Source organism: Macrosteles quadrilineatus, unplaced genomic scaffold (assembly GCF_028750875.1).
Source record: "Macrosteles quadrilineatus isolate MER2022 unplaced genomic scaffold, UCM_ALF_1.0 Scaffold_4__1_contigs__length_99947679, whole genome shotgun sequence".
Lineage (NCBI taxonomy): Eukaryota > Metazoa > Arthropoda > Insecta > Hemiptera > Cicadellidae > Macrosteles > Macrosteles quadrilineatus.
Genome location: NW_026542597.1, coordinates 78,990,002 through 79,016,850, shown reverse-complemented (window position 1 = coordinate 79,016,850; position 26,849 = coordinate 78,990,002). Strand labels below are relative to the sequence as shown.

Here is a 26,849-nt window from a genome sequence, read left to right as displayed (position 1 = left end):
TGTCTATATGTTGCCTAGTCATTGTGTACCGCAGAATTAAGTTTGACTCAAGTATGTACTTTTAAAAATCACCAGTTGTGTAGTGGAGCGGGAACGCATGGGAACACTGCTTTTTCTAATAATCCTATATTATGGTGAGCATTCCCTAACTGGACATTTTACTACTGCAACACTGAAAATAACTACTTTGATTGAACTGCAATACATGGCTTGTAGCAATAACTCTGGAATCAGAACTCAATCCGTTACTGTTAAAAATTTAACAACTTTTAAAAAGTGTTCTTTGTCACTTTGACCTATTAACTGTGCTGAATTCATAATAATGATGATAATGATAAACCTACTTCAATTTAAAACAATTGTAATCTTGGAAAAATCAAATGTACACATGGTGAAAAAAAAACAATTTCACACCTAGCTTTGTACTAAGTCAATGTTTGTGGACTATAAATTTATCACATACTTAGCAATACCACAGAATTTCCTATAAATCCCTGTAAGGACAATTTTAAAAGCTTCATAGATGGTTTTACTACAGTAGACTCTTACCCGGACTCCTCAGGACCGAGTCCAGTCCGAATAACGGGTTTTCCGGTTAACCTAATGTCCCAAAAAACTTGTCATGTAACCCAAATATTTTACTTAAATTTAGGAGAGCATTGTATTTATACACGTGATCACTGGTCTCAAATCTTTCCCAAGTGAACAGTCGTTTCAGTACCAACCACTTCCTGCCGATTGTCCGGTTAAACCGATGTGCTGATAAAAATTGTCCGGTTAAAAAGATGTCATTTCCACTGAGTGTAGTCCGGTTAAAAGGTGTCCGGATAAGAGGGAGTCTATTGTAGATGCTTTGATTAATTATTAAGAATCAATGAAAAAAATCATACCTCATCATCTGTTATCCTTTTCAACCATTTATGTTTCAAATATTTCATTGGCAAGAATTGAACCACACTACACTACACTAGTAGCACAATACCCAAAGCAACTCAACTGGAAATGATAATAAAAGTGAAATTTGTATAGATAATCTGCATCAACTTGTTTACCAGAAAAAACAAGGTTATCAGTAATTATAAGAATGTTAACTGTTTTAGAATTTGTTAAAAATAGGGAAAACAACAACAGTGTGTTATTTTAAACTGATCCATAAATTAAGTAAGACTGGTAAACAATGTTTCTTAACCTTATTTTTGTACGTTCTTATCAGTTCAGTACCAAAATAACATTTCCCTGTGATTTTTTTTTCAAATTTGATTATATTATTGTACTTACTAGCATTGGAAACATGCCATAAAATGCGTATTGAATTCTACCTACATTTTTAACATTATTATTAGATTATTTCAAGGTCCCCTCATTAAGTATTAGAACAAAATCAGAGGAACAAGTAATTATTTTTGATGATTTACAGATAACCTAAGTCACATAAGAATCAATTAGTTTTGAACTGAAAATTAAAACACTGACTTCAACCTCTTTGGAATTTGTTTTTAATGTATTACAAAACCAATGTATCAATAACTGTTCATCCTCTCATTGATTTTGGATAGCGCAAGTGGACTTCTCATCAAATCATATTGTAAAAACTTAACAATATTTTGATTTGTTTTTTATGTCTAGTTACTTTAAGTGTGCTTATGTCCAAACTCGTAACTCCGTTTGATGGAACCTGTCTCCTGGCCCTACATCCACCAGGGCATTGCCCAATCAGGATACAGGTTCCATCATACAGACTATAGTGTTTAACATCTTGGACTTAGTTGAGATAGGGATGAGTTTGCTCCCCGGAACATCCAAGAAAATTTATGGTTTGGCACCACTTTTTCTCTTAAAAGCATTGATCGATTCCGATAACAAAACTCCAGTTGCATTGAGAGAAAAAATTCTTAAACAGCAAATTAAAATATCATGATATCAAGATTTATAAGGTGGTATATCAAGAGAAACACTTTATGCTATTCCAAGGCAATGTAGAGACAAGATGAATATAGGGTCGTTATGTCTGCAGTCTATAAATATTGGCCTACTTCTCTCACTATCTACTCAACATGTTTATGGCACTGTTTCTGGTGATTGCCTTTAGAGATACAGATGGGTTTATTTTTAACAGTATGAAACTGTATTTTAACAATTAATTGTGAAGTAGAAGTATGTTTTTGTTTTGTCATTGCAATTTTATCTTTTACTCTAAGGTTTTTCATTTGTGTTATTTGTTGCGTTTTATAATTCTTTTAATCATTCAATTTGAATTTCATACTGTTGAAAACATTTTAATTGGAGTTATAAATTAGAATTAATAATGAATCTTTTGATATATTTGTAATAAATGCTTTATAGTTGGCTTAAAAAATATGTGACATGTCTGTCCTTTTAGCTATAAACTGCCTCTGTAAAACTGGTAGGTTTTCTGTCATGTCAATGCATTGCAACACTGGTGGCGCTGCCTACGAACTGACAGGCAAAGCTCTCTCAAAGTACTTAACGCTTTTTACCATGCGGTTGGCATTCTGGGTTATAGTAGTATGTTTTCTGTGCTAATAGGCAATAAGGCGCTTAACACCCAATCAACTTCAACAAACCTGCACAGCATTTTTCATCTGAGCAATGAGCGTGGTAGGTTTCTTGGCACGACTCGCGTCGCTCTTACTGCGTGGCCTGAACACGTCAAAGACAGTCGGAGTGGTCTTGCGCGGAGATGTAACGCCGGCGAGGATGTCGTCCCCAGACTTGCGTCTTTCTCCGGGGTCTCGACCACTGGAGCTACTGGCTGCGCTCAAAGCACTTCCTCCACTCGACGTCGAGCCAAAGTGTAAATGTCTCGAATGGGAGATGCTCCACGTTCCTGGAAAAACATATGATATTAGCTAAGTTTGAAAGAAATACCTTGAGTTCTGTCTTGATTAGGCTGAATCTTTACCACGGAGAGTAGAATTGACTTTCAGCTTTGAATATTGATACAACTAGACATTCAATCCCCATGTTAAAGTTGTCGCCATTTTTTAATTAAAAATGGACGTAGTTTATGTGAGCCACAAACATTGTGCTGTTTTTCACCCGATGAGTTCTTTGGTTTTGTACTGTGGCACATAATTTAGTAAACATATTGCTGTGTATCCACGATTTAAGTTGACACTCAATGCTTTAGCAAATTTCCCATATTTAAAGAATAAGTTACACATTAGCCTACTGTAGGTCTCATGGTAAAACCTAAACATCGGACTACTTTACTTTTTTTATTTTATGTACCCATAGGGTAAAAACACTATACCTCATTTAAATGGGGAATAACATTAACATGATTTAGATAAGAAAAACAGTTTATGACATTCCGTGTAGCAGCAAAGCTAAGTACTAATTAAAACTAATGATATTTAAATGCACTCAATGCTAAATGGAGAAAAAATCTGACACCTTTGAGGAAATATTTTAGTGGAAATCTGATCAGGCAAATGGAAATTTTTTTGTCTGCAAGTTCGCTGCGGCGTTATCAAGTTTCTCGAAAATTTGTAAATTAAATCTTTCAAAACAAGTCACAATATTTCCCGGCATTGTAGTGTAGGGACAGTATTGTCTATAAAGTTGGCAGCATTTGACGACCTTGGCAATGAGGGGCTCGTCCACTGCGTAGCCTATCCGGCCCAACCAGTTGCTCACACCCACCGCTAGTACGGCTGGCCTTGACCAATCACGAATCACGCCTCTCTGCAGATGTAAACAAACAAATACCGGTAGCCGGGACACGACTAAACGATGATCCCAGAGTGCGATAACAGGATAGGTACAGTGATAATGTTGAATAATGAATTGCAATTGTGAGGTTTGAACATTTCTAATATCTCTTTAGGCTTCTGAAAAACTCTGCTACAGAGTTTCAAAATGTCAATAGGTTCAATGTACAAACGTACATTTTGGTTACTGTTACTATGATATCAAAAAACCAGAATGCTTATGAGTCTAGACATTCGAATAAACTGTGCGGGTAGTAATATTTTAAAACTCCCTTTCCGTAATTGAACCAACCAAATAATTTAAGATGAATTTCTCTGATTCGATAGTTTTTCACTCGATAGAATCAGATATACAGTAATTGGATACTGAAGTCGTCAATAGTCGAAGATTGAATCCCTACAACCCCTCTAAAACCTTTAGTAAAGATTTGGTAGAAATATGAAGTAAATTTGTGTTCTGAAATTTTATTTTTACGCGAAAATAGGAACGTGTTTTTGGAATAAAACCTTAGGTTGAGGAACAAAAATTCTTTTTTCGCGTAAAAATCAGTCTGCAGAACACAAATTTACTCCCTACAGGTGAGAGGATCTTTTGTTTGTATGTCATTGGTGAAATATACCCAGAGCTTAAGATCTATCCAACATTTTCGCTCAACAAAAATCTACATCAACAATGTAATAAAAACCAGTACTCGACTGGCCATAAAAGTAATTGTCAGACAAACAACGCAGTTTGCCTTGAGATGGCCGGGACCCGGGACCGGACGGGAACATTTACAATGTAAATCTGCCTAGCGTCGCAACTCTAACAAGTATATCTGGACACACCAATGTAGGCACGTCCGTCGTCTAAACACATTAGTCATACAATGTTTGCATACAATGAACTACTGCAACATGTGGAGCACGATTTTTGCAGTTTATTCTGCGAATTGTTTACGTCGTTAGTTAGATCAAGCAGTTTTCTTTCTTAGAAATTCGATATTTCAATTCGAGATTCAAAAAACATTTTCAAAGTTTACCTTCATTTACTACAATGAAGTCACAGATTGGCAGAGTTTGATTTAAGTGTTGTAAGGTTGTGTTGCACAACAGTTAAAGTTCTAACAAAAATATTAAATTTTGAAATTTTTTTTGAGAAATTTATCTTGGTCTACGGAAAGATGACTATACCTTTGAATCAACAAAAAATGGACCAACGTTTTGTGTGCAAAACTCCATCTTAGGGATTAACTCCGTAGAGGCCTGGTACCATCAAAGCCTGAAGTTAACTAGTTCAATCCTAACTTATTAACCTTATGCTGTAAGAGGGAATCCTTAAGCGTAACCTGCAACACATGCCATGACCAGCCTCAAAGCTATAGGACGAGCAGTCTACATACCCTACAGTAGTACAGTAGATGGTATACATACTTTTACTACAACTACTACTACTACTACTACAGTAGCCACGTGCGGTTTTCCGCGACACTAGTTCATAATTGGCCGAGGTCGTTGGGGTGAACAAACTCCGCATAAACAGCTTCACCCGACACATGTCTAAACCTAAACTACTTGAATGGCTTCCTTCCACCTGGGCGACGTGGTTATGGTAAACAATTCAAACTTGGTTTAACAAACGCATCCGCCACACGTACACGGGCGGAGCCTTCGTTATCACATAGGAAATCAACATTAGTGATTGGCAGGATTTGAACCCGCGGTCTCGCACATTCTAAACAGGTTTAACTTGGGTTAACAAATGTAACCAATATACGCTCCTACGCACTGGTAATTAGGATCATTCACTGTACAAATCAAAGCCAATGGTTCTCAAGTGGTCAAAAACGTCAGTACTTTTGACTCAGTCTCAACCATTTTGTACCATCATAAAACCATCAGTCTATTGGATTTATACCACTAATAATACTTAATAACACACAAACAACAAAAACTTTTATAAAAACACAATATTAAAAAATGTTCACGTGATAATCTTTTAAACAAAAGCTTTTAACTGAAGTAAAAAAGTTAGCCTACTATTTAGGATGTTGACAGTGACAAACCCACAGTTAAAAAGTGAGTCAGTAAATTATTTCACAATCAAATTTAAAAAGGCAAACCACTACGACGGTTTCGATAGCAACACAAATCCTACGAAATTACAATTTGGACAAAGGTTCGCCAATTGACGTCGGTTAAGGCCTAATTGAGATTCCAACGGGTTTGTGATATTGAATTCGTTAGTATTTGAGTTGAAAGACGCAATTTGTGAGGCGAAGTTTACACATAGGAGGTAAAAAATGATGGTGTACCAACAAAACAACGGTTAGTGAGAATCTAATTTGTTATTTTTGTGAGGTTTTGCTAATTTTCCGTATATAAGATGCTTATTGATTACCTATGTATCATTATTCTTCAAACAGTTAAAAATATAATAGAGTTAATTAATAAGCCAAATGTATAACACAAAAATATTAATACGTACATGTTGAAATAATTGTGCAATCAAAACACGACAAGCCAATAATTAATGTCAATTCAATTTCTACAACCATTATTCTGAGGCCACATAACACATTTAAAGGATTATTCATACAAACTCAATTATATACTCTATTCATAGTTTGTTTTGGTAATTTAATATATTTTTTACAACTTCGTACAACGAATAGATAAAGAGATCATTTTGCCTTTAAATACAAAAATATTCAATTTGAAATATGGCAAAATGCGTGTAAATTTATCCAGTGTCTTTTGAAATAATGTATACAGTATGTTTCTTGGTACTAATTGCATTTTAATTTTAGAAGTCAGATGTTTTATTTTCTCTAACCAATAACCAAAAATTACCTTAGCAAAATATTGATATTCTAAACGTTTTTATGGACATGAAAACACGCCTATTTCCAAACATGTATATTTCTAGGAAAGGATGAACTCATTTTCAAGGTAGTATTGAACGTTATCACAACAGCTTTTGCTCTTATCAGTGATAACGCCAGTCAACATTTCAACACTGTACACAGATACCCCAGGCTGGTGACTTACTTACCTAAATGCAAGCATGCATGTTATGCTTCCTTATAACTCTTTGAAGACAAATTTTAAGTCTTATTTGCGATACTGCAAGGTGTGTGAATATATTCTATTCATGTTTTGTTATCTTACAAAATTCAAAAATTTGTGAAACACAAATATGCCGACCTATATGTAGTTAAGGGGAAGTGTGGTCAACACCAGCGCTCCAAAGCGTTACCGGACCTCAAATAGACCTGTATACCAGCTTCAGTTTTTACAATAGGATGAGAAAATAATTTACAGTATTCGACGTAAACTGTTGTTTAGGAAAGTTTAAAGGTTTGTAAGGACCTTAAACACTTTATGTATCGTATTTCGACAGCTCGGATAAAAAAAATCTTCAGAAATGTCCAAACAGATAAACTAATGAGGTATACGGCTCAACCCCGAGGATAAAATGTTTTTAAAACGATTTTTGAAAGGTTAGAGGGCAACGCCTCAGAGAGTCCTCAAATACCCGACTGAACCTACGTTACTAGCGGTCAAGATACTATTTTATATAAATAATTAATTGGCTTTTTATTGTGCAACGCAATTAAAAGTGTTACCATAGACCTACCAACACAAAGGATATTTAATCTTTTAATCCTAAAATCTTTTAACGAATTTCCCATATAGGGAATAAGCCATTACCGTAGGTCTCATGGTAAGACCTGGACCCGAGACCGATATATTTTTTGTTTTGAGGTCCCCAGAGGCCCAAAACACCATCTGTTCAAATTCATATATAATATGTCTGTTAGCGCGATAACTCGATCAAAAATGCTCCGATTTCAATGAACTTTGGTATAAACATGTAAACCTATATTTATTTGAACGAGTTCGCGAACCAGCATGATCGTACTATGGGAATGGGGTTTTATGGGGTGAAAATAGAGTTTTCCCATTTTTTACCCTAAAAACAAAAGTGTTATTCTTATGGAGGATAAGTAAACTGTCGTAGTTTCCTTGTTTATGAACATATTTTGATCAAATTTGGAAACAGTTTTTATTTATTTCTAAATATTGACATTTAACAAAACGAAAAAAAAACAGTTTTACCCTCCCTGGTGCAGCACACCTAACTACTTGTTAAACAAATTCTATTTAAATAGGGAATAAATGTTATATTTTTAAGTTGACATTTTAGTGTTACAAATCCAATCATGCAAATGGAAATTTGCTTAGTCTGCAGGTTTGCTGCGGCGGGGTTTTTTAATAGGAGTAGTTGGCGCAACTCAGGAATACCCGACTACCTGACTCAGGTCAGTAGCGCAATTAATGTCCGCCCTAAAACACCAGCTAAAATACTACCATAATTGTCAATGGAAACAAGACTGGTATGTAAATTAGTAAAATGCCCAACATGAGATCATTATAGAGTGAGATGGAGCTCAAAATTTGTTGGTCCTTCTCCGTTATTTCACTACCACTATGGTTAGGAATGTTCTTAGGTTAGGTTTATCTAACTCTATACTAACCTAACCAACGTTTAATTCACTACCACTTCTATTGCTATATAATCTATTTCTCTAAAGACTAGTTATAGGGAATTGACAGAAAATTTTGTTGAACGCTAAATTAATTCTTTTACCGTTTAAAACGTGTTATTATATCACAATTGAAATTTGACAGGTTTGTAAATTAGGTAGTAAAAACAACTGAATTACTAATTCAGAACATCTTTGTTTATCGCTTTCGTCATAGTTTTTCATACAAAAGATTTATTTTTGTTACCATGGATATTGAAAATCGCATTTATATTAATTCAATCAATGCACGCAACAATTTAAACGAAATCCAGTTTAGTAAATATACTTTTATTAGGTAACTTCTTGGTATAAACAAGTGGATCTGTAATCTCCTAAGAAGATTGTTCAACCCGGAAGACATGGGATCCAAAAAACACCGACACTTTTCCTCTCAAGGCTCAAAAGTATAACAGATTGTCACGTCACGTCAAATGTGTGGATATACACGGCTACGTTGTACTATTTGATTGTGTAAGTACACGTCTATGGAGTGTTAATATAAGAGCAACAGCCTACATATAAATGTAATGTAATTTTTCAATTAATGTTAATAGAACTAAATCTAAAGCAATATAAATCGCTCGAAATGTATACAGTAATTTGTAGCTTTAAAAACAAACGTAGCACACAACATCTACAGAAGGAAGTAAAACGTTAAGAAGCTATACATTATTTTGAGACTTTGAAGTTGGACGACAAAGATATCATTTTAGTAAATTTGTTGTGTAATAATAACGTAATCCATTTGATTAGTAATATCAATAAGGTCGTAATACTATGTGTTGGGCATCACCCTACACTAGATCCAAACATCTACAGTGTCTAGAAAACAAAACAAGGATCGATATATTAGACGATAAGTTATTCCTTGATATTCCTTGGATAACTCCCTCTATTATGATTATGTTGTTGAAATTAAATCAAATATTTTGTTATCCAATTTGTAAACTCAAATCTCTCTGGATTTCGGAATTTGGATTACCTTACCACGTCGTATTGTCATCAGATTTCATGTTGAATATTATCTTTTTTTTTTAAATTGAGAGAAAAATTCCGTTTAAAAGTTCACATTATAAAACTAGTTTGTTTGTTCGCAGTTATTTCCAAAGGATATCTCATTGAGAAATAAAAAGTTAACTAATGTGAGTGATATGTTTACTTCCGAATCTTTCATATTACTTTAACTTCAGTTGTAATATGTTATGATTTGTCTCAGATTTAATGCAGGAGTGGGATTGGACTAGAGACTAGAGGAGACAGTATACAAGTACGGTATATTATGTTATTTTCTCTAAATTATCATTATTATTTTTAAGCCGTTCCTCGACCCGGGCGAGTCGAGTCACAGCTTCGCGGAGAATTCTGTATACTTACAGTTGGATAGCGACACAAAAACAAAAACAATTTAACTCTCATATGGATGTATTAATTCACTTACATCCCTGCGAGAGGCAAATGCAATTATTTACATTTTATGTATTTAGTACAAAAACTTCCTATGAGTTTAATAAATATAATAATAGTAAAAAGTTAAGTAGCTTTTAAAATGTATATAAACGATAGCAGAAGTTTGATTAAATTGTATAACTTGTATAAAACAGAGCTCTCGCAATGCAAAATGTTATTTTCTCTAAATTATCATTATTATTTTTAAGCCGTTCCTCGACCTGGGCGAGTCGAGTCACAGCTTCGCAGAGAATTCTGTATACTTACAGTTGGATAGCGACACAAAAAAAAAACAATTTAACTCTCATAAGGATGTATTAATTCACTTACATCCCTGCGAGAGGCAAATGCAATTATTTACATTTTATGTATTTAGTACAAAAACTTAATAAATATAATAATAGTAAAAAGTTAAGTAGCTTTTAAAATGTATATAAACGATAGCAGAAGTTTGATTAAATTGTATAACTTGTATAAAACAGAGCTCTCGCAATGCAAAATATTGCTTTGTTTACATTGGGCCTGCAATGAGTTCAGGGGTTTACCACCAGATGGCATTGGGGTATATCTCTGGCGGCCAGTTTAGCTACCCTTAAAATTTTCGATCTAAAGAGTGATGTGGTCAATAAAGGATTCAATAAATTTAACTAGTTTAATAATGACAGAAACGTAGATATATATATATATGAAATATTTTTTTTTATTTAAGTATAAATTATCCTAAAATACTTTTTTTTATTTCATGTTTGTGTACGTCATGAGAGTTTATATGAATATTCACACCACATCAGGATCGATGGAAGTGTTCTAGAACTTGACTAGAGTTTGAGAGCAACACATTTCTTAACTGAACCTTAGGTGAGTTACAACTTCAATTCTCAGTTTTACTGCAGATAATACAAACTAACATAATTATTGTGTTAAATTAATAACCATTCGTAAAACTTTCAAAAGTCAGATGTTACGTCCTTCAATTTAAATTTAAATTTACTTTTAAAATTCATAACCATTCATGCGTAGCCTAAAGATTCAATGTTGACTGTTATCACAGACAATAGTCTGTGATGTTATATATTTAAAGCATTTATATTAAGTTTACATTAGACCTGCATTTCGAAAGTTAAAACTGTAACAATTGTGTTTCGTGTTTTTGTAGGATGCCATTTCCAAACACCGCCTTCTAGTAAGCATGTTGATAACACTTAAGTTGCTTTGTTGATGGTTTAAGTGCACATTACAACACATATTGAACACGAAAAATGCAACAAAATGTTTAATAGTGCCAATAGTGGTGATACGATTGGCATTTCATGAAAAACAGAACAGGCAAACAACCACAAAAAGGTTGTTACGATTGGAAATACCGGCAGGTGCTAAATCCATATAAGTTTATTTCTTAATATATCAAAGCCCAATTCTTAATTTTTCTTAATATTGCAATTCTATTGACTGGTCCTTAATTTCAACAGAAACACCTAAATGAACCATAGAAGAAATATTTCTTTAGCCATCAAAGAGGTGGGTCGACAGGGCCTGTACATACAACGGATTGTTGGGAAGGAAATGACAAGTTTGCCAAACTATACGTTTATTGTGTGTATAGCGTCTACAGAAAGCGTCAAGAACTTTGAAAATCATAGAATCTTTAGAGAAAATTCAAGATGAACCTTAATTTGTATTAAAAAAATGAAATATATGCTTTTCAATGTAGTATCGAGGTATTGTTTTAGTCGACCACAAAACAAATAGCATACTCTTGGAATAAAAGTCACATTGTCAAATTAAATTGAATGAAACCGACAAAATTAATTTCAGCCTGAGTGTGCTGCTGTCCATAATTGATTTGTGGCATATAACTACAATACTTTTAACCAAGCCATTCTAGGAAAACATGTTGGAACTATAACTCCTTGTCAATGTCATCACCATAGTGTAGAAAGCTCAAGAGACAATCTATATCTATACTTATTTAATACGCAAGCAGGTTTTTTGTGACGATTACTCCTCCGAAACTACTGTACCGATTGACATGTTTATGGTGTCATTGGAAAGAGCGTAACGTGAAGTTGTGCAGGAAACTTTCTTTTTAGGGAAATAATTAGAGAGTGAGGTCCTGGGGCCCTTTAAAGTTTCGTATTTCTCCATAAGGATAACATGGGAGATAATTTCTATTTACAGAAACATATGTTTGTTACTTGAAAATAGTCAAAGTCTACTACATAATAATTGCTGTGTATTATGACTGTTAATGTATACTACATTTCAATCAATGATTAAGTACCTTAAAGTTTACTCATAATGGATCTGACTACTTTATTTTTAATGCTGGGAATAGTAAAATTCAGTTGAGACTAAGTTACCATGATTTAGAAAACTTTACTATAATCACAAATCTTTGACATTCTTAATTCATTAGAAACGAAACAGCTTATCGAGAAATCAAACAAATCATCCACTTCATGTGAATACTGTTTTTACACAAACATTGTTTTTTTTACCAATAACTTGATTCTATTTTACTTGTGGGTGTATTTTGAGTTTGCAGTTATGAAAGCGCCAAGCCAAGTAACTTTTATCTAATTTTCTTTATAAACTAACAGTGGTAATGAATTACTACATGAACTTGACAAGTCATGTAATTAATTGTCAGTATACCAAGGGGAAGAAGAGTGGGTCCTCGAAAACAGTCGAAGGCGGAGACACCCATCTAAAAAATCGAACTGAGTTTTTAAATATAGAGGCCAGTGGATTGCCAAGACACAGATTATACTAATAAAAGGGGGCAGTGGTTTTATTGATATTAAAACATCAAAAAGGGCCTCATTAATGGCACAAGGCTTCATGTGATCAGAACGGTTAACAACAATGTTAAGTAGAATGTAAAGTCCTAACTGGAACAAATGGGTAGGGACATATTTTGATCTCGAGGATACAAATTTGCCCGTCTGAAACAAACTTACCTTTTAAAATGGATAGATGCAAATTTCTGTTATCTTTGGCATTTGCAGCACAAGCACTTTAATTAAAGAGCAGCACTCTTCTTAGTCACTCATCATCACCAATTTCAGTCATGAACAACTGTATATATGTTGTTTTAAGTAAGGCTACATCTTTTAATAGGATACGCATATTCATTACGGAAAATTATGACCAGGGTAATATTCCTGAAGGTAGCTTTAAGACTAAAATCGTAGTATTCATGGAATGCTTTGTGATAAAAATATATTGTTTAGTGTTTATTTTTAAAAGAGTTTTCTTCAAGCAGCATTTTATGACCCTCAAAATATGCTACATAGGCCTATTGGTTTGATATGATCAAATGTTTTGTTAAATGTGTTTTTTATCTAAAAAAAATTAATACCCTATAACATACATGAACACTTATTAATTTACTAAATATAATATGCATAACGCTAGAAAATGGCTGGACTGCTTCCCTTCTAAGGTTTTATTATTACTGTATTTAATTTTCGACGTCGAGTCAATATATATCAAGATAATTGTTATATAAATTTATATGTTTTTGCGGGGCGTTGAGCCGCACAGGTTCACTAGTACTCATTTAATACGCAAGCAGGATTTTTGTGACAATTACTCCTCCGAAACTACTGAACCGATTGACATGTTTTTGGTGTCATTGGAAAGAGCGTAACGTGAAGTTGTGCAGGAAACTTTTGTTTTAAGGAAATAATTAGAGATTGAGGCCCTGGGGCCCTTTAAAGTTTCGTATTTCTCCATAAGATTAACATGGGAAGCAAAAATTGTTATGAAACTCCAGCTGTTGTCAGAAATTAAAATTGAGAAGAAGAACACATGTTAATTGAAAACCGTCAATAAGTATGCTAATTTAACAGTTTGCTACATATATTTACTGACCTGGTTGAAATGAAATATTCACCATTTGAATTTGGGTTGGCGTAAGTATTACAATGGAAAAAAACAAGAGAGCCTGGATAATTTGATATACTAAAAAGAAAACTGAATTAAAACTGTGCTGCATTTCTAAGTAATCTTTGAAAGTGCAGATTTACAAACTACTATGGACATATAGGAAAGTTATATAACACCACCAAGGAGAAGAAATAGAAATAATGTTTTTTTTTTTTTATAACCGTTATTATTGACAACATAATGTGGCTTTGAGTAATATGCTATTCGTAGGGAACACTAAAAAACAACATCAGCTTTTGAAAAAAGATAATATATTATTTACAAGAAATGTTGATTATATCGATCTGTTATGTACATCTTGATTTTTATTTCCATAATCTTTGAGTCGAATCTTTTAAAGTCATCATCAATTAATTATGACTGTTATTCGTTTTTTAAATAACGCCTGTTATACTTAGTAATTGCTCGAGTTCGAGCAACAGGTACACTAGTAATTAAAAAATATAAAATTACTTTGATATACTTTTATTCGAACGAGTTCGCGAACCAGCATAATTGGACTATGGGAACGGGAACTTGTGTGGGGTTTTTTGGGGTAAAATTGATTTTTGACATTAAAAACACAAAACTTCATAATTTCTCTCCAAACCATTTTGTAGAGCTTAAAAATTAAATAATTTAGTACATTAAAGTGTCGTACTAAGAAGCAACGGTTACGGAGATATAAAAACACAACTGTAAATTTAAAATTCCCATGTTATTCTTATGGAAAATAAATGAACCTTTGTAGTTTGCTTGTTTATGGATATATTTTAACCAAATTTAGAAATTTGGTTTATTTCATACTTAGCTATCAACATTGCAATAAAAAAAACACACCTCAATATCTTCCCTGTAGCAGCAAACATCTATACTAACTAAAATTAATATTATTAAAATAGGAAATATTATAGGCCTATTAAATATTATATTATAGGAAATAATATTATTTAAATTTGACAATTTTTGGGAATATATTAGTAGAAATCCAGTCAGGTAAATGGAAATTCGCTTAGTCTGCAGGTTTGCTGCGGCAGGGGTATTTGATTCTTTAAATCGTTGGATCTATATTGGATTGCCATTTGGCATTGGGCCTTTAATTGATTATACTTTCTAACAAAAGGTCGATGCTATTAATTCTAACAGACTTTAGGCCGTTCACTTTAAAATTTACGCTGGACTCGAAACGTTAAGTTAAATGTTTAATACACGTTTTGAACCAGAACATGTAGTTCGAACTGATCAAGAAACTCGTCGTCACAACAATTTAAATCGCAAATCAGAGTAATAAAGTCTAACCTTAAACACCTTAAACATTTTATGTATCGTATTTTGACAGCTCAGATTAAAAACTAATTCTTCAGAAATGTCCACAGATAAACTGAGGTATACGGGGCTCAACCCCGAGTGTAAAATGTCCGATTTTTGAAAGGTTTAAGTCGATGTCCAAAATATTGTGAGTCCTCAAATACCCGTCTAAACCTACGTTACTAGCGGTCAAGATACTATTTAATATAAATTAAATTCGCCTGCGTGATGTAAAAACGCTCTTACTACACTTGTAACGTAATTACTCCGTAGTTTTACTTTCCGACAGTTTTCTATTAACAACTCCTTTGTCAAAGGTGACAAAATTACCTCGTCTCTGCATGGATTTAGCAGGTGTTGTCAAAGCTCAAAGATCCAACGTGGTTTTAGTTTATTACACAAGTTAAGGTAGGTAAGGGTGAGTAAGGAAATGAAGAGTTGTTATTAAATTTAGAATTCTTGAGTTAATTTTACAAAGTTTCTAACTACTAATATTTGCTATCATTAGTAACAATAAGTGTTTACCCAGCATTGACATCCGAAGGTTACCGGTTCAATCCAAGATAAAGGCAAAAAGAATTAGTGTACACATTTTTGTAACAATGCCTAAAAAGTTAAACCCATATATAATTTGATTTTGCTTTTAATAAGCAAGTCTGACAAACTCATCAACTGGTCTTAGTGACAAAAGCTTTCATCATTCTACACACATATCTCATTGATATGCACGCCATGAGGTGTCGTGAAGCCAGGTCCTAATACGGCGCGGGCAACACTTAATCAAAAATTGGAAAACAATGATAAATTTCAACAGTAATGGATCTCCAATCTTCTAACTAGCAATTGGGTTGTTTACCTATTTCGCCCAACACATGTGTGTCTATTTTCGAGCAAGATTAGGAAACCGCGAAGAGTAAAATGTGGCCTGTACATATCAATATTTTACATAATATATAAATGCCAGATTTTGGAGAAATTACAATAGTGAGGTTGACAAATCATCTAGTCTAGTTAGATAATATTAAAATTGGGGACACAAGCCCAAGGTATAAACAAATCAAAGGACTAAACTAAAAGCACAATTTTGCATATCCACGTACAATTTTATCTTTGAAAATTTGTTTGGTAACGAAGGGGAATGACTTTTTTATTGCATTATATTTCAAATTTGGACATAAAAAATTTGAATTTAATTTAAAAAATCCTTTATATCTTAGGACGCTAAGTTCAAGCCCGGAACTGTTAACTCATTATTTCAGACTAGTCCTATAAAATTGACAAAATCAATTAGTGGTTGGCCGTATTAGAACCCGGTACCTCGAGGGTCTGAACATCGTCTGAATTCCCGCGTTCTACTAGACTAGCTAGCTCCCCATTTGATTTTCGAATCACCACAATGCACTTGCACTGTGCCGGTGCACACTGGCTACATAAATTTTACTTAAATTGTAAATACAGTGCTGTAGTTAGTTACTGAAACAGTAAACTCTTTGTATATGCGTCGCACGTTGAGAAGCACGAACTGCGAACACAACAAATGCGAAGGAAAGAGACAAAGTAAAACAGTCGAAGCTGACTGGCTTGCCAAGAGTGTGGACATAACAATGAGGCCTCTGTTGCAATACAAGACCGTACTGAAGTAGACGACAAATAACATTGTTATAGTTGCGTTTTAAGTAGAAATCCTTTTGGAAAATTTGGCACAAAATTATTCGCCGGTGTCTTTTGACGAAAGATTTAGTGATAAACAGATTTCCGTAACCAACAAAAATTATTGTAAAACTGTGTCGTAATCTAAACTTTACCTAACCTAATGAAAAAGCTAACAAACTTACAACGAAAGCAAAATGATTAAGGTATTACTATCTCATCCAAGAAATAAAAACGCTGGTCAATTCATGATTCACCACGACTAAACGGGAAGGAAGATACTTTAATTATAATTGATTTTGTAATTGTTAAAACAGAAAAAAATAATACAAAACTGATCGGAGGAACTTTTGTGAAAGACCTCCACACAGACTTTAAGACATTTTTGTACCATCTTAAAAGTTATACTGATCGACTTGGAAAAGCTATACAGTCACTGACGATGTTAAATCAACAGCATTTTACATTCCTATATTTTACTAATTTTACTGGCGTAATTTATTGAGGTAAGTAGTTGTATTTATTTTTTTCCATTTGTTTAATTTGTAGTAAAACTATCCAAAAGATGAAAATGGAAAAGTCGTAGAGACATTGTTGAACTGTGAAGCTAATTCCAAACTTAGATCCTGAGTTTATTCTGGTATTTTGGCCATCTTTATTTTATTAATGACAATCGTTTGTACTACAATAATTATACATTTAAGGCCGTTGCGCTACTATCCGAACAAAGCAATCCGAATCTAAAATCCGGATACGTATAGCTATGTCTGCAGAAAAACAACAATAACAAGTTAAACTTCCCTCGTAAAAATACGCGAGCCAAACAACTCAACGTTGATATACGGCGTGTTTGGCATGTTTTGGCGCAGAAATGTAGTGATCAATAATATCGGCGTCACAACTAACACGTTTATTTATATCCGTCGCATGGAGCTAAAGATAGACACCGGTTGCTATGAACCGTGAGCATCGCGTCACCTTCAGAAGAATTTAGTGTAGTTTTGTAGGGATAAAATCCGTCATGAAGGTCGAAAAATCAATCCGACTAAGAACTTGAGTAGGGCCTACCTAAACCTAGGTAAATTAAGTCTGATTCCATGGTTTATTTTGATTAAAAGTATGTACAGTATATACTATGTATAAACAACCAACACTGCAATGTAAACAAAAAAGAGCACTTGTACAGTCGTTTTAAGAGGGTTTTGAACAAGTAAATGAGCAGTATCCACCTCCAACTAAATAAATAGTTTAATTTTCTTTCCTGAAGATTCCGTGTAATCTTTAGATGTTTTCTTAAAAAAGAAATTGTGGATTACTAATGTTATTTTTATATGTATGAGAGGAACACGGCCTCAAGTAAAAATTAATAGCCCTCCAAACGGCTGATAAACATTTGGAATATTATTATTGTCCATAAAAATGATAATTTCACAATTAAATTACGCGCAAAATATAAAAGAATCGCAAGCCATGAAGCTGTATACAGATAAATAAAATTAAAGGTTAAGAAAATTTCACCACAAAACATACTAGAGAAAGCCGCGTCAACACAACAAAATATAACATTTGTTGACAACTGGTGTTTCCAGCAAAAGCTTACAACATTCTGTAGTGAAGGTATAAACCACGACATCTGTATACTCCTTATAAAAAAAACAAAATTTATGCTGTAAACGCTGAAAAACTGATGAAAACATTTCGACAAACGCGTTCTTTAGATTGTTGCTAACTGTTGTATTGTTTGTTGTTGGCTGTTGACTGTACATTTGTATCGAACACCTGTATAAACGGGACCTTTTAGATGAGTATGAAAGTAAAACAGGACAACATTGTATACATTGTAGACTATTGCACATGTAGATGTAGGCACTAGGCGGTATCACTGACCACAAGATCATCATATCCATATCCATCACTCGGCCATGGAGACCACACAAACAAGTCCTGATGCCGACTGATGATATATTTCATCCATCGCCGATCCGTAATCTACACACAACCTCAACACCTTCTTACGATTCACTGTCTCCGATTATGGGTGTCCATAAAAAACGTTTCAGGACTTTGGGAAATGGGTCCCCATACTAGAAGGAAGAAAAACGTTTATGGGAAGGTATGTCCGAAAATGCATATTTACCCAGATATCCGCCATTTTGTTTTTTATACAAAAATATTTTTATCTGTGAAGTTTTTTATTCGATGATTATGAAACTTGGTAAACATGTTACCATACACAAGACCTATTATAGAAAAAATAATAAAGTTGTTCCGATTCTAAATTTCAAAATGGCGGCCGTTTGAATTTTTCTAACTTAAATAACTCGAAAACGGCTAATTCTATGAAAAAATGTCAAGAATACTTTTTTTTAGCATTTTTAATTGCCTATCAAACAATACCAAGATCAAAAAGATCGGACAAAAGATAACTGAAATATTACGTTTTTTCTGTAAAAATAAGGCAACAATTAGGGGTTCCCCGACTAACTTTTCCTTATTTTTACAGAAAAAACGTAATATTTCAGTTATCTTTTGTCCGATCTTTTTGATCTTGGTATTGTTTGATAGGCAATTAAAAATGCTAAAAAAAAGTATTCTTGACATTTTTTCATAGAATTAGCCGTTTTCGAGTTATTTAAGTTAGAAAAATTCAAACGGCCGCCATTTTGAAATTTAGAATCGGAACAACTTTATTATTTTTTCTATAATAGGTCTTGTGTATGGTAACATGTTTACCAAGTTTCATAATCATCGAATAAAAAACTTCACAGATAAAAATATTTTTGTATAAAAAACAAAATGGCGGATATCTGGGTAAATATGCATTTTCGGACATACCTTCCCATAAACGTTTTTCTTCCTTCTAGTATGGGGACCCATTTCCCAAAGTCCTGAAACGTTTTTTATGGACACCCTGTATACTGTCTACTATACAAAAATAACTCCATTTGATACGCAAATCGTCGATATGTGATCATCTGACTAATTTACGACGTCACATCAACCGTGTGACGTCATGCACGATGTCACGTGACCTGTGTGACGTCATTCATCAACCCTTGACCCGTGATAACACGACGTCATGAAGGTCACTTGGAGTCTAGGTTCCGTAAACAAATAATTATTATTCATTCATACCAGTACCGTATTAAAGAGCCTTCTGTAAGAAAACCTTGGCTTTGTGTAGATTTGCTGTGTTGTTTGTGTGACGTGAATGAATTTAAACCCGACGAAACGTTACAAATATTCTCGGCAAAGATAATTCCATGACGAGATACTTTGTAAAATATCAAATTGCAATAAGTAAAACATGATTATCATGGTTTTTATTCGAAACTGTAGAATCATACAACAACGTATCTATGAAACAAATGGGAAATATCAAACTTAGCACATACAGTAGAACCTTGATAACAAGACTCTCATAGGGATTATAAAACAAGACTTGTTATCAAGGTCATCAATAACATGCGATTAGGGGTAAAATCATTTCAAGGGGATTTGAAAATGACCCTTGTTATCAAGGGTGACTTGTTACCTATCGAGGGTCTAGTTATTGAGGTTCTAATGTAATTGTTTTATCACACAAACAGTTTCGTATACTAAAGAATGCTAATTACTGATACGTTTTTATTAGGTACTTCAATGATATTTTTTACAAACAATATATCAGAGGTCGGTTTAGATTAACAGTGTAAACATAAAGCCATGTTTAACAGATAGACGCCCTTTTCAAATAAATGTTTGGCAGTTCTGAACGAAATATTCTCAACTTATCATCCAATATCCAGCCATGTATCGTTCGCTAATATTTAAAAAAAGATTTCCCGCTAAATTCTTCTGGAAATTTCTGTCCAGTCATTTTGAATTCAAACACTCAATGTATCACGTTATTATTAACTACATAACTAGTTACTTTATCGGTAATTTTCAACACGGTAACCTCGAGAAAATGATAATAATATTTATTTAAATTAACTCTAGAAAACAGTGGTCCTACCATCGACACACCATCAGTCAATCAGTTAATTGTACAGTAGTAAGTTTTAAACATTTGGTTTTCATTACTCACATTTCACGCGGTGAAATATTGATGTTTAATTTCAAAAAGTAGACAATTTAAATGAGGCTACAGGTAGCAGCATGAGTGACAATTTCAGTTACGCCTGATAAGACTGAACTCTATGTTTATGTTGATAAGGATTATTTTTTTTGTACACTGACCACAAATACTGGATAATGGTTAGTTAGTTTCCGAGTTATATTTTTTGTTAAATGTTTGTTTTTTAGGAAATAAATTCATCATTCATTAAACTCAACAGAACATAAACTCAATTAAAATGTTTGTGCATCAAAAACTGTATCAACTGTCAACATTGTTGTTTTAACAGTATAATAATAACGATATATTTATTCATTGAGTCTTAAAAAATTCAACTTAACAGTGGATGCACTTTTATACATCGAACCAAGTATGAAAGTGTGTGTTACGCGAATTAATGGCTTAAAAAATATATTTGATTAAACTTATTTATAATTTTTAATATATACTTCAAAACAAATTTGGGTAATTAATTCTTTAAATATCTGGAAACCCCAACTTGTATCAAATTAATAAGTCAAACTAAGAACAGTAAACAATCACAGTGTGACAAGCAACAGCTTGCATTGTTAAACTGCACCTCTCAGATAAACTGAATACCTCGGCTCATCTAATGGGCAAATTACCCCCATTCCGCGGGATTTGAACCCGACTCAACTTGGCTGGTTTCCTAACAACCCTTTGTATACGTAACCACTGGGTACGACCTCTTTAGCAGACCGTGGCATAACTGGGTATTGCGATTGTGAAAAACTATTGAACCTTTCCTACTGTGACTATGTGTTAACTATCGTTTAACTGCGTCCGATTATAATTCGATGGGTGGAAATCGTCAGTTTTGGTCACTTTCAGTAGAACAAAGGGACCATCTATATGGACCAGTTGTAGCATTTTTTTTTTAAGAATGTAGTTGTGTGAGCCGGTCACAGAATGCGCTAGTGTCTAAAATTATATTTTATAGGCCTACCTTATTTTTTGTTGCTGACCAGGTTAATGGGTCATAACAGTTGCTATAACTCATCATAAGCCATTCCCTAAGTTTTACTTGGTTAAAAAGATTGTGTATTCGTTACAATTTTGATACATGAAAACGTGATCCATAACTATAAGATTATTTATGGGCAATGGAACTATAAATTAGTTAAGAAGTTATAATATCTTTTTTATCGTCAGAAATCACCAGTTGAATTAAATAAAAATACATCAATATTAACTCTTATAATTACCTAAAAAATTATAGAAATTAACATTGAACACAGTTTGGTGTTAGTTGACTTTGCGTTGACTTCACTATTATGTCTACATTTTAACTTGGCCCTTCAAACTAGTAAATCACGTTTAAGGTTCTAAAAAAGTAAGCAAAATAGGATCTAGAAGCTATTTTCGTCGACCATCAGTCACCAGATTTATCAAGAGGTTGATTGATGATAAAAGGTCTTGATAGTTGACTAAAGCATTCATTGAGCCAAAGTGAATTTAAAAATTTTGACGAAAACAATACTTTCTCCATATACTACGGTATAGGGGGAGAAAGTAAAAATGGAGAATTGGGTATGGTTCCGATAACCACAGGTTCATAAAGTAAAGGAAACATCCAAAGGTTGCCAGTTTGACCCCGAGAAAAGTCTAGCCTAAACCTTTTGAATTGATCGAAACTGTACCCGAATACAGGATTTTAATCAATATATTCCTGGTTAGAACCAGCGTATCTAGTCAGTAGCAAAGATTTCATCTCTGCTGGTGTGTCGTTGTTATACAAATGTCTAATCTCTTATTCTTTTCTACTTCCCAAAAAATATAAGCTTGGTTAACAACTACAAGTTCAAAGAATTATGCAACTTCCTCCTACACTGTTTGTGCACATGCTATCCCGGAATGCCTATTCATTAAACCGTGCAGTGTGACATACTCTCTCTTTCTCCCACTTGTTTTCTCTCTCACACACACACACAGTAGTTGTCTCAGCAGGTGTTATATTACACATGCACTACATTACACTCAAGGACGGCCTCGACTACGCCTTATGGCCAAGTTGACAAAAGGAGGCATTGTTTATGGCGAATGTCGAAAATATTCATCGAGCATATATCTGAAGGTATCACTTTTATCCACGTCTGGTAATAACACTGTCGCGGAGAATAAACAGCTCAAATATTGTGTTTAGAACAATAAAGTGTCAAATTTTTTCAGAGATGCACTTTTTTAATGGAAAATTTGAAATCTGCCAGTTAAACACTACTTTAGCATGAATTAACTATACATGTAAAGTATTGTTATTATAATGTTAAAAAGAATGTAAAACTGGTGGACGAACAAAAATAACGAGTTTAAGAAATCAGTCGTTCTCACTCAGGAGTGTAGGGCCACCGGTAATAAATTCGGGGGCCATATTTATATACAAACCTAACCTAACCTAACCAAACTTCTATATGCGGATTAGGGCCAGAGGTTGCCGGTTCTCCGTTTCCCCAAAGGATACCACTTTGGGAGTTTCTGTCTAATACAGTAATAATAAGTACAATAATTAATTTTTGTTCACAAAGTGGTAAATGCTTATGGTAAGGTAGGGGATGATAATGGATTTACTCCATTACAGAATATTTTTTTTTATAAAGAAAATTACAACTTATCCTAACTACAATAAAGCAATTATTTACTGGTCCGGTAACGGTGTTGGAGTCAAAATGTGTAAATTTTTTTGTATTTTTAATTTTTAAACATAGAAAATAAGCTGGGAATTTGCTCAAGTTAAGAAAGATTTTTATTGCAGGCATCTCGATAGGTATTGCACAACATGTTACTGTAAAACAGTTACAAGTTATCCTTAACGTTTGAGCCAATCCCTTTCACGTTGTGTAGTATATAAACTTTTAAAGTATTATTATCAAGTTTGGGTGAATAACTATGTACTATTTAGCAAGTGGTTAACATTTTTAAATGCTTTGAAAACAACTTGTGGACTACCCAGGTATTTCGAAATTAACGGTACTGTATCTACAAAACAAAATACCGTACAGAAACTTAAATCAAATAGGCCTACTGTAATTTTATCGTACTATGCAAATATATTTAGTTTAAAAGCGTTGAATGAAAATCAACGTCTTTTATCCAAAGCCATCCTGTTATAAAGAATACGTCTTATCACCATGGCTGATTGGTGATAAATAAAACAACAGCTATCAACCGGCGCCTTGAGCTCTTAATTAATGATAATCTAACCATCCAATGAATCAACTGGACAAACAAGAAGACTATTCGAATGGAAACTAACGCGAGCGCATTGTTTCAAATGGAAAAATTAGAAAATTAACACCATTTTCTGTCATCCTTGAACATGAATGGCAAATACCCCACTCGTAAGCAAGATAACGTTTTACGACAAGCTTATGAAGTAGAAGTACCAATACTTAATTAGCAAGATTGTTGTAGCATAGCTTTGTTGCTACAAAGGTTCTGTAAAAGCACAAATTACCAGAACCACAGATAGCCAACTTCGTCCACAGAATATAACCTAACCTCACCTAACCTAACTCAACATAACCTACTAAACCTAACCGCCGCAACGGCCCTCTCTATCAATAAATATAATTGAGTAAAGATACAATTAAATAAATAAACAATATACAGAAAGTGTCCCAAAAGAATGGATCAAATCTATAGCTTAATATAGTACGTATGTTACCAAGGGTCGTAGAAAGTCAACGATGGCTACTTTTTTTACGTCTTCAAGTTGTTTAGTACCCTTTAACAGTAATCAGCTGTTCCATTGTTGTTAGCACGTTTGAATTTTCAAAACATACGGTTGCAATATGAAGGTGGAGTTGAAAGCACAGCGTATTGACTGGTTATGCCGTTTAGTCTATAGAGGAAAATCTGTGGTGTGATATTTTTGTCTGGTGGTTTTGGAAAGATCAAGTGTATCTATCGCACACCAATCTCAACATCTAGATCTAAGGCAATGATAAGGGAAGCCTTTGAAAAATTATCCGATGAAATACGCCAAAATTTTTGGTCAGATCTCTGTGAAATAACGGAGAACATGTAGAGGTAGGCTGTGAAACCATGGTAGGAAAAATCTGATGAAAAATTAAGAAAAACATGTATACAGTTAACTTTTTATCTTAATAATAATAAAGCGTTTATGCCAGATCATTTTTTTATACCATTCTTTTTGGGACACTCCATTTATACTACACACGTTTCACTGCAGATCATCATTGAATACGTAGTTTAATCTGGCGGGAATGCCTATTAAAACACCTAGATCTGGATGGAATATTGATTAAAAACATCCCGAGATCCTTGAGCGCTTATCAATAGCAGACGGGTTTACCCAAGGCTTCGATGTTACTCAAGGTTAATATTGGACAAAGAGGCGATAGACAAGGATCCTTGTATTACACCATTTGTTACACTGAAGCAGCAACGACGCTGTATTTCAAGATAAATTGGCGACCTGACAATAAACTACTTTATAAGTCGGTGACAAAGAGGTAAATTACACTCAACATGGAACCTAAGAAAACCTGATGAATTTAAATAATTGTCAGAGGTTGCTTGAAGTTTTTATTTTAGTAGGATATTTTTAGTACTCTCATTTTAAGTTTTTTTTTTTAAATCATTTATTGTAGTAGTAACTATATTAAGTATTTTCACTGTGATAAAATAATGAAATAGGTACCGGTACAAAAAACCCCCAGAAAAATGTAAAATCCTCAAACTACCCTACGTAGTGTGAAAAACGTATACAGTAATCTAATTCCAAAGTTAACTTTATTATCAATTTGGAATATCAATTGAATCACCTGACCAACAGAGTGTGCTGCATTTTAAACATTTTAACTATGCCTAAATTAACTAAAAAAATTAACAAAAACTACTATATATTTTATGCCTCCCTTCTTCTATTCATGAGGAAATCAAAATGATAAAATTTAAATTCACTAATATCAAAATCGTTTGGCCGCTTTAAGTTACAGTCAATTGAAAGACATGGATGTCTTTAAGTTTCTAAATTTAATATCCCTTCAAAGTACTCCTGTCAATATTTCCGATCAATAACCCAACATAAGAAAGAAAGGGAAGGTAACTAAACAACCAAGAGGAAGAAAATATGTAAACGTAAATTCAGACCAAATAAATGCAATTACGTTACAATACAACACTCTCTTACATCCCCCGCATAGTGAGATAAAAGTTTCAACTATCAGTAGCGTTGTCACTAGTCAGAGCTATTCTTATCACGTGTGGACGAGTCACGTAGGCCGTGCAGGATACAACCATTGACTATGGATACTGCAGCAAACACCCCATTGATAAGGCTAGCTGTGGCCAAAATTGTATTAAAAGAGAACATAGTTGAACCACCATGAAAGTGTGTGCTAATTTTGTGATTCTACTTTTTATTACAAGTTTTATGTACGTTAACTTAACTGTAAACTATTTGACGGGTCATAAAATATCCTGTAGCTATGCAATAAGTTGATATCCTTAATTTTTGTATGTTTAAATGTGTCATATTCAGCCGAGTAATTGTATGCAATCAGAAAAATCCTCAGCCTCAGTTACTGGCTGTATTACTATTTCAAAATACTGAAAAATAACAACTTTTGGTCCCTTGAAGCCTAGCTGGTCCTAAACATTTGAATCTTGTTGAAAATGTGGATTCTGGATTATTGAGTTGCGAAATATATAAATAAGTTAATCTGCATTGGTTAAATTAATTTGATACTAAGCTCTTACTTATCCGACTTCAGGTTCAAAACAAAGACATTCATTCTATCACGAAACTTACAATACGATGAAATAAAAGGAAATTCAAGATAGAAAAAACTTTATAATTAGAAAAGAAATGTAAAATACAGTACCTACTTTGATAACACGCAAAATCATGTAAACAAACTTCTAAGGAAACACTTGTTGTTATCTCACATGTTTAGTAGAAAGCAAGAACAATCAAAAGACTTACAACAGTACAACATCCTTTTTCACAATTGTAGCACAATACTGGCGCAAAGTTTCAAAACAAAAACACTAGAGTTATTTACCGGCAACGCGACAAAGACGAAAATACACTGAACGAAATAGGTTAGAAGCGCGGCGCAGCGGAGC

The 26,849-nt window shown here is 33.6% G+C and overlaps 1 protein-coding gene across 1 annotated transcript in view; it reads right to left on the bottom strand.

The window, feature by feature from the left end:
• LOC128991571 (5'-AMP-activated protein kinase subunit gamma-2-like) overlaps positions 1–26,849 on the bottom strand; it is a 298,663-nt gene that overhangs the window by 170,104 nt on the left and 101,710 nt on the right. The window contains exon 4 of the mRNA XM_054414581.1: positions 2,586–2,848. Within this exon, the coding sequence (XP_054270556.1) occupies positions 2,586–2,848 (263 nt within the window). The remainder of the gene's footprint in view (positions 1–2,585; positions 2,849–26,849) is intronic.